Raw genomic sequence first — 17,601 nt, 5'->3', positions numbered from 1 at the left:
CAAAAGGAAAGGATTACCTCCTAATAATCTCTTTTCTTACAATGCTGAAGTTACCTTAAAACTTTCTGTACTAGTATAGATTATGCTTATACTTGCTTTGTATTCTGCTCTAGACATATACATAAATTCTACCTTGAGAATTTCATAAAAATCATGGGGGGGGAAAAAAAAGAATTTGTGGAGTCTTAAATAATTGATGATAAGTTACAACACGATCACTTATAATATACTATAGTTCACATGTTATCATTAGAGCACACACACATAGTAACAATTTACCAATATAATTTCATATAAAGCCTGACATATTATGCATTTGGTAGCTGTTGATAAACATACTGCCATCAATAAATCAATGTCCATCTTGCCAAATGTAACCTATATTGTGCACCACAATAATCCACTGCTCAGAGGCCCTAAGCAATGATTTTTATTTTTTTTTTAGGAGGGATTGAAACTCTATCTTAAAACATATTCACATATAATATTACAGTGGAAAGAGGAACATCTTAAAAAAAAAAAAAAACAAACACAACACCTATAGCTTCTCCTCATTACAAGATAGATGCCATAAAAGTGAAATCCAGTTGCTTGTTCACTGTCTGCACTGGTTTCTGTTTTCATGCTTGCCCTGTAAGGAAAAGGCTTAGACATTCACACTGAAAAAATAAAGGATGTTCTCAGTGAAAACAAAAACTTACTGTAGTTAAATGGCACAATGAACTGCTGTGAGCCTCCCATAGAAAGACTAGGCATTCCCAACAGAGGTGAGACAATGATTTATTACATTCCCACAAAAGTTGCCTTTTTGAACTAGGCAGGCCAAATGAAAGCTTGAAGCTGTTAAAAAGCATGAACTGACTACATGATTGAAGTAACATCAGTGAAATAAATGTATCCAAGAGAATAAATACTTCATTTGTCCTGTGAAATCATCCCAGAGGATCAGTGTGAGGCTATTTGGGTTTATGGGGCTGCTGTTGGAATTACTTGTTCTTTGTATTCCTTGGAACAGTACAGATCGAGGGGATGCTACAAGGATCCCCGATTTCCTATGGCTTTTAGTGTCTCTGCTGAAGTTTACTGAAAGAATTGAGATTCCAATTTCAATGAGGTTCGAGAAGTCAGATTGGTTTTTGCATGTGAACCAGAGTGCTTCAATAATTCAATGAATCAACAATTGTCTTTTACAGTTTATGAACGAGAGAAAGAGACCTATTTGTGTTACAGTATGATGTTCAAATGTCAGGTCTGTTTGTATTTAGTTATTAGGGTGTCTGCGCAGAGAAAGCAAAGTATTTGTGTGCCCATACCCAGGAAAAAAAAAAGTTTTATCATTGGAGATAAATTCAGGAAACAGTGGTAGTATTATAGCATACTGTAGACCAAGTACCTTTATAGCATATATTGTACATCATAATTCAGCATAAAATCAACCCTACACCATATGAACACTACACTTCATAGTTTAAGATTAAGCAAACAGCTATACTTCATAATTTATCTTTTACTTTGAAAGACTATAAGAATAAAATAACAGAAAAAGTAAATGCAGCAATGCAGATATTTTTCTTCTGTTATGTATAGCCAAATAAACATTTATTTCCTAGCAGCGGAACTGTCTTATTTCAGATCTCTCAAGCATACTGAAAACATGTTCTTAGAGTTGTCAAATATCAATCAAAGACTAGAATCTTAGGCTATCACTTTTGGCTGAAACTTTTTCATACCTAGTTTTCACTAGTTTTTAGGGTTTTATTGAGGGGACAGGAAAAAAAAAACAGAAGTCTTCCATGGGGAAAAGAAAAGAGAAGGGGGAAGATAGTGCCTCATCAATTCTAATATCAACAGCACAATTTAGCAGATTGGTAATAATATTTGTCTACTGCCTGATTTCTCCAGTCTACATTAAATCTTAAACACTTCCATGCCAGAAGAAACCTTTCTAAATTTTCAACCTTTATCTGAATTATTGCTTTTAGTTTGAAGGCTGTGTTTGAGTTTCTGGTAGAACGTTGATTCAAGAAATCGTGGATAAGAATCTCTTTCCATGTGCATGTAAATTATTCTCTGTGCTTCATCAAAACAGGACTCTGTGGGCTCTTGCATGTTCCTTATAATTGCTTTCCTTGCAGGACTATCAATGTTAATCTGGAACAGAAAACAATGTTACTGAAGTACTGCTGCAAAGAAAGGGTCAGGAAGACTGAATTTGGGGACCTGTACCAAATGCCTCTTATTTATATCTTTTTATATACCGTCTAATCTAAACTCAGCACCTAAGCAAAAACATTTATTCTAGTAGAGTGGATTTCTTCTTGTAATACCAGAAAACCCCATCTTATTAGTTGACCAATTTGCTCTTTTTTTGGTGTTTGATTTAGTAAGACATATGTTAGTGATAGGAGCTTGCTGCCCTGGGGACAAGAAGCCTGGAAGACTGGGAGATGTCTGAATTTCCCAGTCTGCACAACATCCTTCATGGAAAAGCCAGTTTATTCCTAACAACTGTAATCAGTAGAGGTCAAAAGCAGTAGAGCAGTGGTAAAGTCACTACTGCTGGGCCCATACGTAGAGTATCGGCCCAAGACTTCAATCTTAGGGAGGTTAAGTGGTATATGTTTGATTTACTCTTCACTTCTAAAAAGAATAAGGACATGCGTACAATTTAAGCAGAGAAAGAAGTCCTGGGGACGTGGTTTGCATGGCGCAGCTGCAGTGAAACATTTCTTTTGCTAAGATGTGTTCCTAGAGCTACAATTAGATCCCAGAAAAGGAAGCCTGTCTTCTGATTTCTAATGAGTCCAGGTGGCTGGAGGTAGACTGTAAAGGTGAAAAACAATTGCTAAAATTATTATGATCTCTGAGATGAGATAAAACTGAGTCCATATATCACCCTTATTTAGGAAAAAGTTCTGATTCCTAGAGCTCTTCTTCTGCAGTCCAGGGTTTGTAGTATATAAGTTGAAGGCCTAGTGATAAGAAAATATTCCAGATAAAATGGGAACTTTTGATAATCTATTAGCTCATGAAGAATTACATTGCTTTTTATCAGCTTGTCTTTGACTGTTAGTGTTGAGAGCTCTAAAGATGTGAAGTTAGTACTGATGTCTTTATGTGTTGGGATCTTGCCCTTCCAGAGGAGTCATTTGAGTTGCACCTTTTTAATGCTGCTGAAATTTGAATGTGAACTGTTCATGAACATCTATCTTTTTAGCGTGGTACCTAGTTCTTGTGTTAATAGTGAGTATCAAGAAAATGTGAAATCAATGTGTCCTGGAGACCTAGAAACTAATAGCAAGATTCAAATACATAATATTTTAGAAAAAAATTACACAGCCTGTTTTTAACCGTCCTGATTTAAGCCCTTTTGATTAATGAATTTGTGGTTGGCAATACTGACGTTTCTCTTTTGGAAATGCAGATGTCTTGCTGAGTTTCCTATAGCTGCACATGCTAAAAATATAATAAATCAGAAAAAGACTGAAAAATGCATTGTCTTTCCAATTGGCATTTAAAACCAAATTTCAAATTTCCTCAAGCTTTGGATTAGTGGGAGTGGTTTAGTCATTTAAAGCAGCAACTGCTCTTTGCCAACATTTGGGAATCCAGCTGAGTTGGTTTTGGCTTGCCTGTCAGTGTCAACAGGGAGGCTGCATTTTGAGATTCTATAATGATTTTATTGTTATGCATAAATCAGAAAATAATCTAGCCCAATTTTTCAGTTATGTCCGTCTGACAGAGGCAGCAGCAGTAAAAGCCAGTACTAGCTTATTTTTGCAAGCAGAGTAATAATCAGGGATAGTTAAAGGTCATAGAGCATGACTGGCTGAGCAGGAATGACTCTTTTTTTTTTTGCATAGCCGCTTATTGAGGGGGAAAAAAAAATCGCTCTCAAATATTTTACGTACAAATGTCCTGTTTAATCTATCTTGGAACCTTTCTTTTAGCCCATTTTTCAAGTGGTATAGCACTGGTTAGAGAGTGTTTTTTGTTTTTGGTTTATATTTGCACTTGGAAAGACCAGAGTAATGCATGTAGCAATGGCATAATTCAAAATGTGTTTCCAGTGATCTCAATGGCCTCTGATTCAGATCCTAAAATGAATAGAACAGACCCGAGAACTTGGTTCTTAATACAGTTGTGCCTTTGTCTTGTATCCTTGGCAGATAGTTGAAAGATTTGCCAATAAAAGAGATGTGAGGGCAGGTATTAAAGTTCTGGGTGCAAAAGAGTTTGGGGAGGATAAATAGCAACAGTTTTCACTCCCTTTAATAGAAGAGCTGCTTTGTTGCTTTTGTTAGCTACCACTACACATCACACATTTCTATTAGAGGAAATAAAGAGCTTATGTTATTGTATGTCACCTCATTGGGAGCATCGGGTTGAATGTAACTTGCAAAAAGCTTCCTGGCCATGGAAATCCTTTTCCTCTGTGATGTGATCTTCTTATAAGCTTCACAAGCAAGCCAGAATTCTATGTTTTCATCACTGTGCTCTGTCTTCAAGTAGATCTTGTAGATCATAGGCCCATCTGTAAATATTTCAGAAGCCAATTTTATATATACCATGTAAATATGCATTACCTTTGGAGTACTTTAAAGACAATAGGGACAGTTACAAGGCAGTATAATTCTTGATGGTACACCTATAAATATTCTTATTAGATTATATCAAAGTGGGGAATTAAACACACTGACTCACCCTGGAGCCCTACACTTCAACACCGTATTCTCCTGCAGGTGCAGAGCTCCCTTTACCTCAGTGGCATTTCACTCTGCAGGGACAGAGCACTGAAAACTGTTCTTCCTGGTCTCTGACATATCTCAAACATATCCAAAGACTGACAAGTATTTTTTTAAATTCCAGTTCTAGTTTTGTACACAAGATATCTAAGTATTATCAAATAATCATGATCTGAGTACAAAAATAAGACCACCTTGGTGTATGAATTTTGGTGAAAACTGATGTAATTGAATGAAGTAAAACAGTTAAAAGAATACTCTGTTCAGCAAGTAAGTAGTTCTACACCTGAGGACATCTTTGAAACACCTGGCAATGGAGTTCAACAGCTCCTATCAGTGGGATCTTGGTAAAGTGTTATACTTTACATGTTATACATGTGTTATACTTCATGACTTTATTGATTTTTCTTCATGGGAACTTTTTTCAGTAATCTATCTGGGATACAAATATAAAATTACTTACATTTACTTGTTATCAGCTTTTCAAAAGAGTGGGACCATTGTAGCACCTCCTCCAAAGAAACTCTTTGGAAACAAACAAACAAACAAACAAAAACCCACACAAAACCAGGAGGAGATTATTGTAGGATTAGCTGTGGTTCAAATCAGAAAAAATTAAATGAAATTACATTATTGAAAATCTGTCCCCTAACTTAAAGAAGAGCTATACGAAACTTGCATTTAAAAAGGTTTTACTGTGTGTCCTACATCTTCTGCTTATTATGCTGAAGTAAATATTCTTCTTTGTGTAACAAACATGGTAACCTCTTGAGAGGGAAGTGTGTAATTCCTTTGGAAATGGCATTCATTTATTTAAATTGTGCTTAGGAGAAGCACAAGGAAAGTAATAGCTTTCTAGACAGCAACTTCTTTGGGATGGGAATCATTATATAGCTTATGAAATGTTGATGTTTATATTTTGTAAGGCTCAAGATCTTATTGTAATATTTAAAGGCTTTTAACATCCAAGTTGATTTATCAACGGAGAGCTGAATATAAGCTCTGAACATGAGGTAAATACTGAAAGATTAATACAGTTGTAGCTGTAAGGGGCTTCCATCTCTCTCCAGTGTTTACAGTGCAGAATGATACATTAGTAATAATCTAGACAGTTCTTGTAGGTGACTAAAATCAGATTTTTCTCTGTGTGCTATTCGTAAGCAATAATGTCATAAGTTTCTAAGAGTCTCTTGCCTGATTCTGGGAAAGAGTATGGAAGTAGTGAGCTGAGAGACTAAACAATTTAAGAAAAAACAAATGTTTGAGGGCCAATAGCTCCATTTAAGTGGATGTAGCTCCATTTATACCAACCGATTGTTAAGCTTTGCAGTTACAGGACATCAATGCTGGTAACTTGGAACAAATGCTTATGTAGTAGAAGAAAACATAGGGGATATATTCTAGTGGGTGCTTTCCATTATGTGTCAGCCAAACTTGGGAGGAGATCCTTCTCATTGAGTATTTTGTTTCCATAGGAGCTACAATTTTGACAACAGCTACTTAATATAACAACTTTTTTTTTTTAAAATTCAAATTAGATGCAAAATTGTCTTTGTACAAGTGGTGCATGATGCTTCATAGATTTCTGTTGCACACCAGCCGTTAGGAACTTTGTATCTTTTTAATTACTGATCACCCCTCTATTTTTAAACTTGATAAAATTCTCTCTTGCTCTGAAAGAGTACATGCTGTGACACTGATTATTTTGTCAGGCTTTCCTGATCAGTCTAACATGATCAGGCGAATATATAGTAATGGAAATTTTACCACTATCAGTAAATAACCCTCTAGGAACTCTTGCCAGTAAAAGACACGTTCTCCGCCCCTCTTTCATGAGCTCTTTCATGAGCTACTGGCCTCTTCTCTGTATGAACTCATGAAGCATGTGGTTCCAGGAAAGAGAATCTCTAGTCCTTTGAATGCTTTTTTTCTTTAAGAGCTGCTTCTGAGTCATATTCACTGTTACTGACGCAGTCAGTTTTTCACCACTGTCAGCAACAGCGCTTGTATATAGAATGAGTGACAATCTTGTCTGTGTCACTGAGCATCATCAGTAGGGCCATCTTATTTCCATTTCTGATCATTTATCTTTAGCATTAATATGTGAAGCAGAATGAATTGTGCCTGATGAGGCAGCTGACACAGAGGAAAACCTTTTGCCTCCTTTCTTGCCTTTTAAAATCAGGAAAATATGAAAGGCAGTAAGGGAAATGTGAAGATGGGTTATTAAGATCTGTATGAATGCCACTTTCATAGCTGTTGTGCTGACAGCAAACTTCTTGCTGCACTAATATACAACGTGATTGAATTTTCTGAGGAACATATATTACACCAAAAAAACCTGAATATTCTCCAAAAGTAAGGCTTTATAGCTAGGACTCCAAAGTTTAAATTGAAAAACGTTGTTGTAGCATCTTGTTGGAGGGGTTTCCCTGGCCACTACTGTGTGGGAGAGAAGTCCTTGACCAGGATGCACTTTTGGAAATGCTTTCTGGATTTCTGACACTTCACCTCATCCAAATGGCAGTTTCAGGTGTCATTAGACACACCTCAGTATTACTATGAAGGACACATTTTTCTCTAATCAATAAATGAATACCATGTATGGTCTGATACCAGTTGGCAGGAATGTTGGAGGGAAGCATTTCATGTTCCTGATGCAATATGCTGACCAAAGTTCTAGCTGTGGTTGGCCTCCACTGAGGTTGGTGGTAGCTGAGGACTTGCAGGAGGCTCTTGGCCATGTCCCTTATCCATCACATGTGTATGCAACTTTCACCAACAGCCTCAATTCTTTTAAAGGATTGAGCCAAAAACATTGGGTTTACAAATTCTTCACAGGTCCAAATCTGGACTTAATTCAGGCATTAGTTTAGGCCTATGCCTAGGTAATATAAAGAAGTTTGCGCTGGGAAATACCCTCCTTCCGCTAGAGAAATGACAGCTTATGCTTCACGTACTGTAAAGGAATTGGCTACGTGAAGGTGGTCAGCTGGGGCAGTTGTGAAGATGTTGCACTCTTTTGCATGATTTTAAGCTTGCAATGAAAACTTCCACTGTGAATTTTGGTATTTTTGTCTCTTGTACTCAGTCGCATGTACTGCAGAAAACAAGAATCCTATTTTTACTTACTTAGAACTGATCCCATTTTCTTCTGCTCTGCATATCTTGCAAAGCCAGCAAGTGTTTGGGCTCATTCTCCTAAACATGGAAAAGAAGTAAGTTTTAAACCTGCTGTGCTCAGTTCTGGCTATTTCAAATTTCACTTATAATTCAGTCTCCATATAACAGTGCTAATAGTTCTATCAGGATTCTTATTTTATGCATCTAATCTTTATGAGTCATGCCTGAAGTACTAGACCAAAATACATTTTTGTAACATGCAAGAACTTAAAAAAAAAAAAAAAAAAAAAAAAAATATATATATATATCAAGCAACCCAATGGATACCTCTTGGGGAAAAACAGAAGTGTTAATAATTCTCCCTCTTTGCTGCTTCAATTGGGAAAAGAGATTACAAGTTTGAGCCTGACCCAAAGCAGAAGGAAACCATGAATCTTTTTCCCTGGAAGTTCAGTGTGACCTGGATCGGGGATGAGAGCTCAGTGTAAACTTGACAATGCTGAGTAACTTAAGTGTCTGAGATTAGCATTGATATTTGTCCAGCAAATACCTCAAAGTCAATAAAAATTAGTATTAAGCTTGCTTTTGTGTAGAGATGGTATCTATAAGAAAGGGTATAATTTTTTGTTAGGAATGAGGCAGTCAAGAATGTTTGTCTAAACCCCAAAATTTAAAAAAAATAAACCTGGTGACCTGAAGGATATTTATTTATTGCCACTTGGGTTTCAAGAAATGCCAAATTATTTCCAAATTTTACATGGAACAGTGGGTACGTTCGTATAGATCTGTCTGAAATCAAAACAATAGTCTTATACATTATTTATTAAAACTCACTCTTTTTTACAGGCTTGGGTTTGACTGGCACGTACTATTCCTACAACCAATTATTCTTTCAAACTGAAACACACAATAAAACACAAAACAAGGCTGTATCTCCCAGCATTCTGAACCTGTGAAATGCATCCATTTACCCTTAGTCTTATTTTTCCTTGTTTTCCTGACTTCTATATCCAATTCTACATTATGCAAGAGTCTTAGTGAATTTCCTCCAGGATATAGAAACTTCATAACTCTGCCTGCCTGCTATTCTGCAACTCCTGCCACTTACGCTCCCTGCAGCCCTGTAGGGTTGCCAGTGGCCATCACCCATTTCATACTTTTGTGGAATTCTCTGAACTACATTCTGTTTGGTTTATCTATGATTTCCTCTGCACTTCCCTCTTCATTTCACTAGTATTTACCCATCTCGCCCTCTGCCTAAAAACAATCTTTAAAAACTACGCAATATTCCATATTTAGGATAAAGTTATGTATTTAAATTTGGCATATGGTTATCGCTTATCACCTTATTTTGGACTATTTTACCCAATACCCTCTATTTTGGGTGGGTTTGTGTTGCAATCATTAATCTTCTACTCATTGAAATATAAACAAAATAAAGCCTTTGTGGCTTTTTTGAAACCTGAACAGGCTAATAGGGGTTGCCTACTACACAGAAAAGCTCAAGAAACATTAGATAAAGCAATATTCAGTAATCTAGATCAGCCACTTCTGTCTAAATTCAGTGTCAATCAGTAATTTTTTTTTCTTCAGGTGCTTGCTGCACGAAGTCACATTTGTATAAGGAAATGTTATTGTTCTGAGGAACCATTTTAAACTGAGTTAGAGACCTTAAGCAAATATTGTTCCCCAGGGCTCACTGAGCACACACATTTGCCAAGCATACCTCCAGGGCTTCATGGTTCTCTCCTCTTTTTTGTATTAGAAACATTTCCTAATAGACTGAGGAACAGAGCATGCTGATCTTATCTTTTTTTCAGTGCTTCTTCGGAATGTCTTCTTTCCACTGAAGCACAGGCTAAGCTTCATTAGTCTAATGTTGCTTGTTTCTGCTGGCAACAGTCTTATTCCTAAAATAAGATGGCAATAGTACACAAAGCTACAACATGCCCTTGAGAAAATTGTGTCAGTTTTGAACTCACTAATCTTCATTAGTGCAGCCTGTCACCTTGCCTACATTAGTGCCCCTATCTTCTGTCGTTAATTCTAGCCTATCTACATCTTAACTACTTAATACAGCTTTGCAGTGTTCAGCTAATTAGATTTGGATCATGGGAGTTGTTTTCACCTGATACAAATAAATAAGATGTAGTATCCTTTTTGTTTGCTCATTATAAGGTTTTATTGCAATAAGGCCACAAGTTCTTTAACGGGTAGGATCTGCAATTTCTGTAGGTCTTGTAGTCAAAAATAAAGTGACAGGGTTACAACGCTTTCAGAGAAGGAATTGCCTGTCTGATGATAAGTGAATCTAAGTCCTGAAGTTACACACATCTGTAAAAGAAATAGGCAGTACAGGTCTGGAAATGACTGTTTAACTGGTATTAGATTTTTTTATTGGAAAAATATTAGGAAAAATGCTTTGGCAGATCACAGAACAAGATCTCTGTTTTCAAATTACAACATACATTTTGATTTTTCAGCACCCCTATGCTGCGCCTGTGAATCTGTAAACTACCTAATGTCACCGTATTTAGGATATAACATAGGTTTCAGCAGCGCCTTCAGAGAGAAACCACTATATAAAAGCTCAAATTAATTGCCTTCTGTAGTACCAGTCAGCTTAGTTTGTACTAAGAATATTACACAAAATATTCATATATAAATAAGGATAAAGTTGTTCATACATCAGAAACATTTCTTGAATGAATGTCTTTACTGTTCTGAGAACTTTAACATGCCAAGAGGAAAAAAGGTGTTTCCCTTCCTATGCTATACTTTTCTGTTAATATTTTGAAATAGAAAACCTCATACTTACAGAAACTCTTCTTGGATCGTTTCCCTTGGTTAAAAGGTTTCATTTAGTAGTTGCATTTGTAGGGATAATATTCCGAATTCCTTGACCTGTTTTATTGCTTCATTTTCTTTTTAGTATAGAAGATCTTACTACCCTTTGGCTGTGTCTATGCTGCTGATGTTAGTGCCTGACTCCTTTCTTATACTTACCATAGAAAAACAGTGGCTGTGGTTTCTATCAGGAAAAGCTCAGTTGGACTCTGATGTACCCCTGATAGCTCTGAAATTATCTTGACATCTCTACTGATCAGCTGAAATGAAATAAAGCTCTGTTTTACTCCACTGAAGTCTTGCATGTATTGTCCAAGTTTTGTGACTAATATTTTCCATCCCTTTATCAAAGTTCTTTTTATGAAACTTAAAGTCCATGTTGACATGATATGAAAGGCAAAAGTACCCTTGCGCTAAACCCGAGTTTTGCCCTCTTACAGGTAGCATTATAAAGCAAGTACTCTGGATTGCTGTGGGAAAGCTTATCTTTTCTGCTCTGACCCATTAGTGTGAGGCTTTTCTGTGCTTCTAACTGGTCATCTTGCAAACCACCCGAGTGATGTTAGAGCAGAACTTTCTTTAAACTTTTATGAGGTCCTCTGTCATTTTTCTCATAGCCATTGCCTGGGTTATGGACTCATTTTTAAATTGAGACTCAAGTTAGCTGCATTTCACTTATTCTTCTCTAGCTAAGTGTTTGAATGCAGCTGTGCAGTGCGGTAGCACTGGAGTTGCTCTGTTCATGCTGGTGGTAGACTTGTTTGCAGTGATGCTGGGGCTCTGGGAGGAAGCAGTAGCTCAACTAGTTGTTGTAAGTCACGGGGAGGATGTCTGTGTGTAAGCTTTCTAGAGGGCTTTCTGTCCTTTCTGGGGGTAGTTGCGAGTTGTGATCTCTGGGGATTTGCCAGTGTCTACAAGGCACAGACTGACTGTGTCAGGAGGGAAAGGTTGTTCCTCTCCCTGCTCCATCTGACAGCCTAGCTGTGTGCAGTGCCTCTTTCAATCTTATCTCTCTGTTTTGACTCATCTTTCTTTTTCTCTTACAATGCCTCCTTGACGAAGCGTGAACTGTGTAGTATTTGAACTGAAATGAAGTTTGAGCCTACAGTAATATAGTACACTCATTCACGTTATTGCAGCTCACCCTACTGGTACATAGGCTTAATGTAGAAGGATGTGCATCTGTTTTCCAACATGTGTGATTCTCTTAGGGAGAAAATGTGTATGGTGTGCACACCTACAGCAGAACCTGGTGTCTGAGCAGGGCAGCATAAGAGCCTGCCTGTAAAGAACTCGCTATGGGACTTGGCCTGTGTTTATGGAAAGGGAGGGACAAATATCACAATGTCATCTGTTTTCTATGGATTAGTATTTCTTTAATTTTTTTTTGGCATTCTTCATACTGTCACACAGGGTTTTGGAGTATTTTCTTCCATTTCTATAATAGGATTTGGCTGGCCCAAATATATATGTAATGTAACTTCAGTTGATTATTCAAATAATCACAATACTGAAATGATCCAACTTTCTCACATGCCTCCTTAAAAATAATACTTCTAATGCCTGCACATACAGGCATTTATATACTAAAAGCATCTGAAGGAGGTAACTTTGGCCTGCACTTGACAAGATAACAGTGGCTATAAAGAATCTAACTTGCAGAACCACTTAAATTAAAAAATAAAAGCATTATATGAATAAATGTGACTCTAGAGAAGTTACATAATGAAAATAGCAATTAGGTTCATAGTCTCCATTAGTGATGTGAATCGGTATGTAACAATTTAATTTACATATATTTTGTAAAACCGTATGCGTATACATATTGTACAAATGCAAGTTCTTTTGCAAATCCTAAGTATATCCTCTTTCTGCATTAAATTTTATTTTCATTAAAGGGTAGTTCACTGAAAATTTTAGTATTTTAAATGAATGATAATGAACTATTTAGGGCTTTTGTTTTCTCATCAACCAATGTTCACTGTCAGGACACTGTATATGAGATATCATCTCTTTGTTAATTTAAATTGTGCAGTAATTGAGCATCAGTAACCTGTGACTGTGTTAAAATAATTTCACTTAAGTATTACAGATATTAAAAAATACTGTAATATTGCTAAAATTGAACTAAACTTGTTTTGAGTTTTTTCCATAAGCTTGTTTTTATTATTAAGCTGAAAAAAATACTTCTCCTCTTGACTTGCACAGTGGGAAGACATTTAGGTGCAGGATTTGTTATTTATTTCATGTCTGCAATTCTCTTATATCCTTGACCATGCTCTAAAGCACTACTTGGAATTTAGTGGGTATCTGCAGGTATTTAGGATTATCGGAGTGTCTTAGCATTGGGTGGTTGGCTTGCTGGTAAATCTGTACTTGAATCAGTGCAGAGGAACTGAAAACCAGAGAATCTGGCTGTCTGGGAAGCCCTCAATGACTGAGGGACCCTGAAAGGCTATGGATAGGTTCCTGCCTGCCATCACTATGCCTCCCAGCCACTATGAGGACTCATCTTCTTCCTCACAACAAGGACTGCTTCTATTCAAGCATGTTGCCAGTTCATTAAACTTGTTGCAAATACCATTTTACAACTTGTTTTTCTGAGTCAGCTGCTTTCCACTACCATCCTTTCTTAGCTTGGTACCCAGAACACTACTTCCCTTTCCAGAATATTTAAAGCACATAGGAGTGAAAGATTTAGTCATTAACCAAGTATGCTGCTTCACTGAGAAATTATGGGATTGAACCTAAATGATACCCTTCATTTTATTACATAGATACTCCACTAGGTGTCATCTGGTATCACCCTGAAGAAGAAGGTATAACTTCTATGTATGTCAGTTCAAACTGTGGTCTTATGAGGGTGGATGTGGGTGCAGGCTCTGGGGAAACTCTCTGAAGTTGTACTGTAATTAATGGTGTCCTCTAGCCTGAAAGAGTCCCCCTGCCCAAGTAAGCGAGACACTGAGATTAAACAGATAAGAGGCATATGTTGAATAGGTTTGTTAACATGGCCACTAATATGGCCTTGTTCCTTTGAATTCCTTATCTTCCTCCGTGTATGGGTGCAGAGCAACTGTAGTGTCATGATGGCATGTGCTAGTAGGAATCAATTATTGCTTGGTTCATTCAGCAGTTGGGCTGGACATGCTTTTCTGAAAGAAAATGATAAAGAAAGTTGAAAAACTGAAGTATCAAAGTGGAGAAAATAGCTATATCATAACAGAGATGCTGAATTTGACAGTTTTTCTGGCCTGTTCTTTATCTAAGGATTAACTGCCAATTGCAAGCTAGTTTAGACAATACATGTTGATCATCTTGATTGCAACAGTGTTTTCTTATCAGCTCCCAGATGAGTTCTTGCTTGTATTTCCTTTTCTGCTTGCCTGTGTTCACTTACCTAGTAGCCTCTTTGTCAACTCTCATGCCTTCTCTTTTTCTCTTGCCCTTATATTCATTCTTTCCTTTTTGTGTTTCTATTTTAATGCTCTTCTGTTCAATAAACATCTCACCCACCTACATCTGTTTCACACTAATGAACGTGGAAGTACTGTCTGTCTCATTCTCTGTGTTGTACCCATTTTTTTTCCATCTACCCACATACTCCTTTGCTCACAGCGACCCTTTCTCCCACAGTACACCCACACACTGGCATTCATGAATGTAAGAACACTGCTTGCTGTGGCTTGCCTGGTACTCGCATTCTTGATGCCATGTCTTACAAGAGCATGTAAATAGGAGCACTGAGAATATGCCTAAAGATTTAGGGCCACTCACAGGAAAAGCAGTAAAATATTAAAAGGCCTTTGTTAACCCTAAGGAGAACACAAAGTGTATATTCTGACCTAGGTGCTTCTCATCCGCATTTTGCTGTCTGAGTGGGCGTAGTAGAGAAATAACGGATCAACTTTCTTGCTTTTCACTTAGTACAGCCATTGGGGTTTCCAGAGGACAGTCCCATTTCTCTGGTTGCATCTTACTTGGTGGCATTGATAAGGTTCTGTTTGGGAGCTTGCTTGCTATATAATTGAAAATAGCCTCAAGAAAAGTTAGGTTCAGTGTGCAGCAAGGATCTGATTACAGGGCAACAGGGAACAGTATTCATGGGTTCAGCTCTTTATTGTAGGCCACAACAACCAAAAAACTGTCTGCAGCTATACAGATGATGAAGTGGCTTCTGTTTCTGGGTAGAAGTTGGCATGAAATCAGTAGTCACTGATTGCAAGACTTTGAATAGTTTCTATATTCATGGCTTCAGGTTTTATTGATAAGGTTGGACAAATATTATGTTGCGACTTGTTTCTGCAAACTCTATCATTAATCATCTGCTGAGAGAAAAGAGACTAAAGTCTAGATAGCACTTCTGAAAACCTTACTTCGGTTGTACGCTATGACCTTTCTCTTCCCTTTTTCTTCCTAAAAGCGGTGATGTCATTGGGTGAGCCTGATATTCTGCAACCATCAAAATAGAAAAGGAAATCATGTGACTGTAACCTTGGACTAGTTTTTACATGAACTTTCAAGCCTCCCATTCAAACAGGCTTCAGAGAGGTGGGTACTGTGGTTTGGGTACAAAGCACTGTGTGTCCTTAGCTTTCTGTCAGACAAGCATACATGCTTGTACCAAAGTGCAGCAGTAAACAAGGCTATTTACTTACACTGCCTGTCAGTGTACTCATTTTGAGGATGCCAGTTTGTTTAGTGTGAAGTTACTGATTACAGTTTAGTCCAAGCTGGTCAGAATGTTTGATTGTGTTAGTCCAGGGCTCCTTATCCTCCAAATGTTTGTTCCAGCACATGAACAGTTACTGCCTGGACTTTGGGCTTTGTTTGAACATCCTGAGTGTGTTCACTGTTTCCTCAGACTGGCATGAACAAGTATGTTGTCTTGCTCAGACTCACGTCTGGTCAAATTCTATCCAATGGCAAGTCTCTTTTCCATCTCTAAAGCTGGCTTCTTGACCTTCATGGTTGACAAACCATTTGCTACAGTAAATATAGTATAGACTTTTTCTATAAGTGGTGTGAAATTCATGGGTTACTAAGTTATTACTGTTATGCAAAGAGCATTTATTTTGTTTTATTTTTAAAGGCTATCCTGTAATAGCAGAAGCTCTCTGACTACAGTAACTTGAAAAAAAAAACAATGAAACTCCTTGTGACTCAAGTGATGTCATTTGTAGGCAGTTGTACTGTCACTTTAGTACTTGGGCTGTATAATAAACTTTGAAGAGAAGCATTGCTAATCTGCTCTGTTTCTCCCTGCACACAAGCCTAGAGTGATCCTGAAAGGTTTACATTTCTGCATTTCATTTTTTACTCAAGCTATATTTAATTTTATTAAGTGAAAGGGACCATGTGAAACCTGTCACTGAACTAGTTTAAATCAGTGTTTTAAGGTTGTGTGGTGCCTAGGCTGTTCGAAGAAACTGATGTACTCAGTAGAATTTAAATGTTGATCGTCTTTGGGGTCTTTCAAGAGAGTACTTTCTGTAATATTTTGAGAAATGAGGGGAAATGAGTTTATTTCCAAAATAAGCACATCAGTTCTCGCTTGATATAAAACTCCTTTTTTTCACTATACATATCCAAAGCCAGGGGATAACCTTAACTCCTCTCTGACTCTGTTTCCGAGCATTAACGACAAGTATAAATCATCCAATGAATAGTAAGCAAGAACTTGTTTTCTTCCTGTATTTAATACTAAAGACTGAATTTAAAAACCTTCATTTATAGATATTACATTCTCTGATACAGTCAACCCATGTCTCTGAATGGAAGATGATAACATCTAATTTTTCCACCTATTGTCATCTGGTTTTGCTTTTCAAGCTCATTTCACAACCCTAGAGGAGATGACATCTGGAAAGCCTGTTCCTTCAGAGTGTGGGCAGGGATGGGTGGCATTTGAGGGTCTAAGGTGATGAATTAATCAACATTTCAGCTTTAATTTCCTTCCTGCTTCACTGTGCATAATGATAGAATGTCTCTACTAACAGAATTTCATATATGACTTTTTCAGTATATGGGAGAGAATGATACTATGTTATACCATATTTTTAGTTCTATTTCAGATAATATTAAAAATATCTTTTCAGGGAATACATTTAGAGAAGGCTTTCAAATTGGGGAGGTTAAAATTAGTCTTCTAAATTCCCGTTCAAGGTCTGCTGGACTCTTGAATCCTCCTATAAAGAAAAATTTCTCTCTGCCACAGGGAGAATTTAATTATTTCCAAAAGCATACCTGAAGATGGTACAATGATTTTTATACTGAAACACTGATGAACAATGAAAACGTCTCCTTCAGGGGTAGGGTAGAAAACGTAAAGAAAATTCTGTGTTACTACTGTCAAATCGTAAAGTTTCTCCATGTACTGCATCCTGTTTGCCTATACTGATCTGTAGCTGATGACCAATCTTACTTAACTAATTTTCTTAGAAATTGTGAATGGAACAGCAAACTTCATTCTTTCATGGTGTATTTTCACCCAGGGCAAGTCCTGCCTGATCAGCCTAGTGGTATTCTATGATCTATGACTATATCAGTGGACAAAGGAAGAGCCACGGATGTCGTCTATCTGGACTTTTGTGAGGCCTTTGACATGGTCCACCACAAGATCCTTCACTCTAAATTAGAGAGATATGGATTTGATGGGTGGACTCTTTGGTGGATAAGGAATTGGTTGCTGGATGGTCACATCCAGAGTAGTGGTCAATGGTTCAATGTCCAGACAGACATCAGTGAGGAGTGGTGTCCCTCAGGGATCCGTGTTGGCACCAGTACTATTTAATATATTCATAATGACACAGACAGTGGCATCAAGTGCATCCTCAGCAAATTTGCAGAAAATATCAAACTGAGTGGTGCAGTTGATTCAGCTGAG

At 37.3% G+C, this 17,601-nt stretch overlaps 1 protein-coding gene across 1 annotated transcript; it reads right to left on the bottom strand.

Moving 5' to 3' along the window:
- Positions 1-1,620: 1,620 nt before the first annotated feature.
- Positions 1,621-7,954, bottom strand: RGS13 (regulator of G-protein signaling 13). Its single transcript, XM_014943454.1, has 4 exons — positions 7,878-7,954; positions 5,209-5,270; positions 4,368-4,534; positions 1,621-2,151 (listed from the first exon to the last, which is right to left on the bottom strand). The coding sequence occupies exons 1-4, from the start codon at positions 7,952-7,954 to the stop codon at positions 1,954-1,956; spliced, it is 504 nt and encodes a 167-aa protein (XP_014798940.1). The 3' UTR covers positions 1,621-1,953.
- Positions 7,955-17,601: the final 9,647 nt, after the last annotated feature.

Source organism: Calidris pugnax, unplaced genomic scaffold (genome assembly GCF_001431845.1).
Source record: "Calidris pugnax isolate Ruff unplaced genomic scaffold, ASM143184v1 scaffold63, whole genome shotgun sequence".
Lineage (NCBI taxonomy): Eukaryota > Metazoa > Chordata > Aves > Charadriiformes > Scolopacidae > Calidris > Calidris pugnax.
This window is presented reverse-complemented; position numbering and strand designations above follow the sequence as displayed.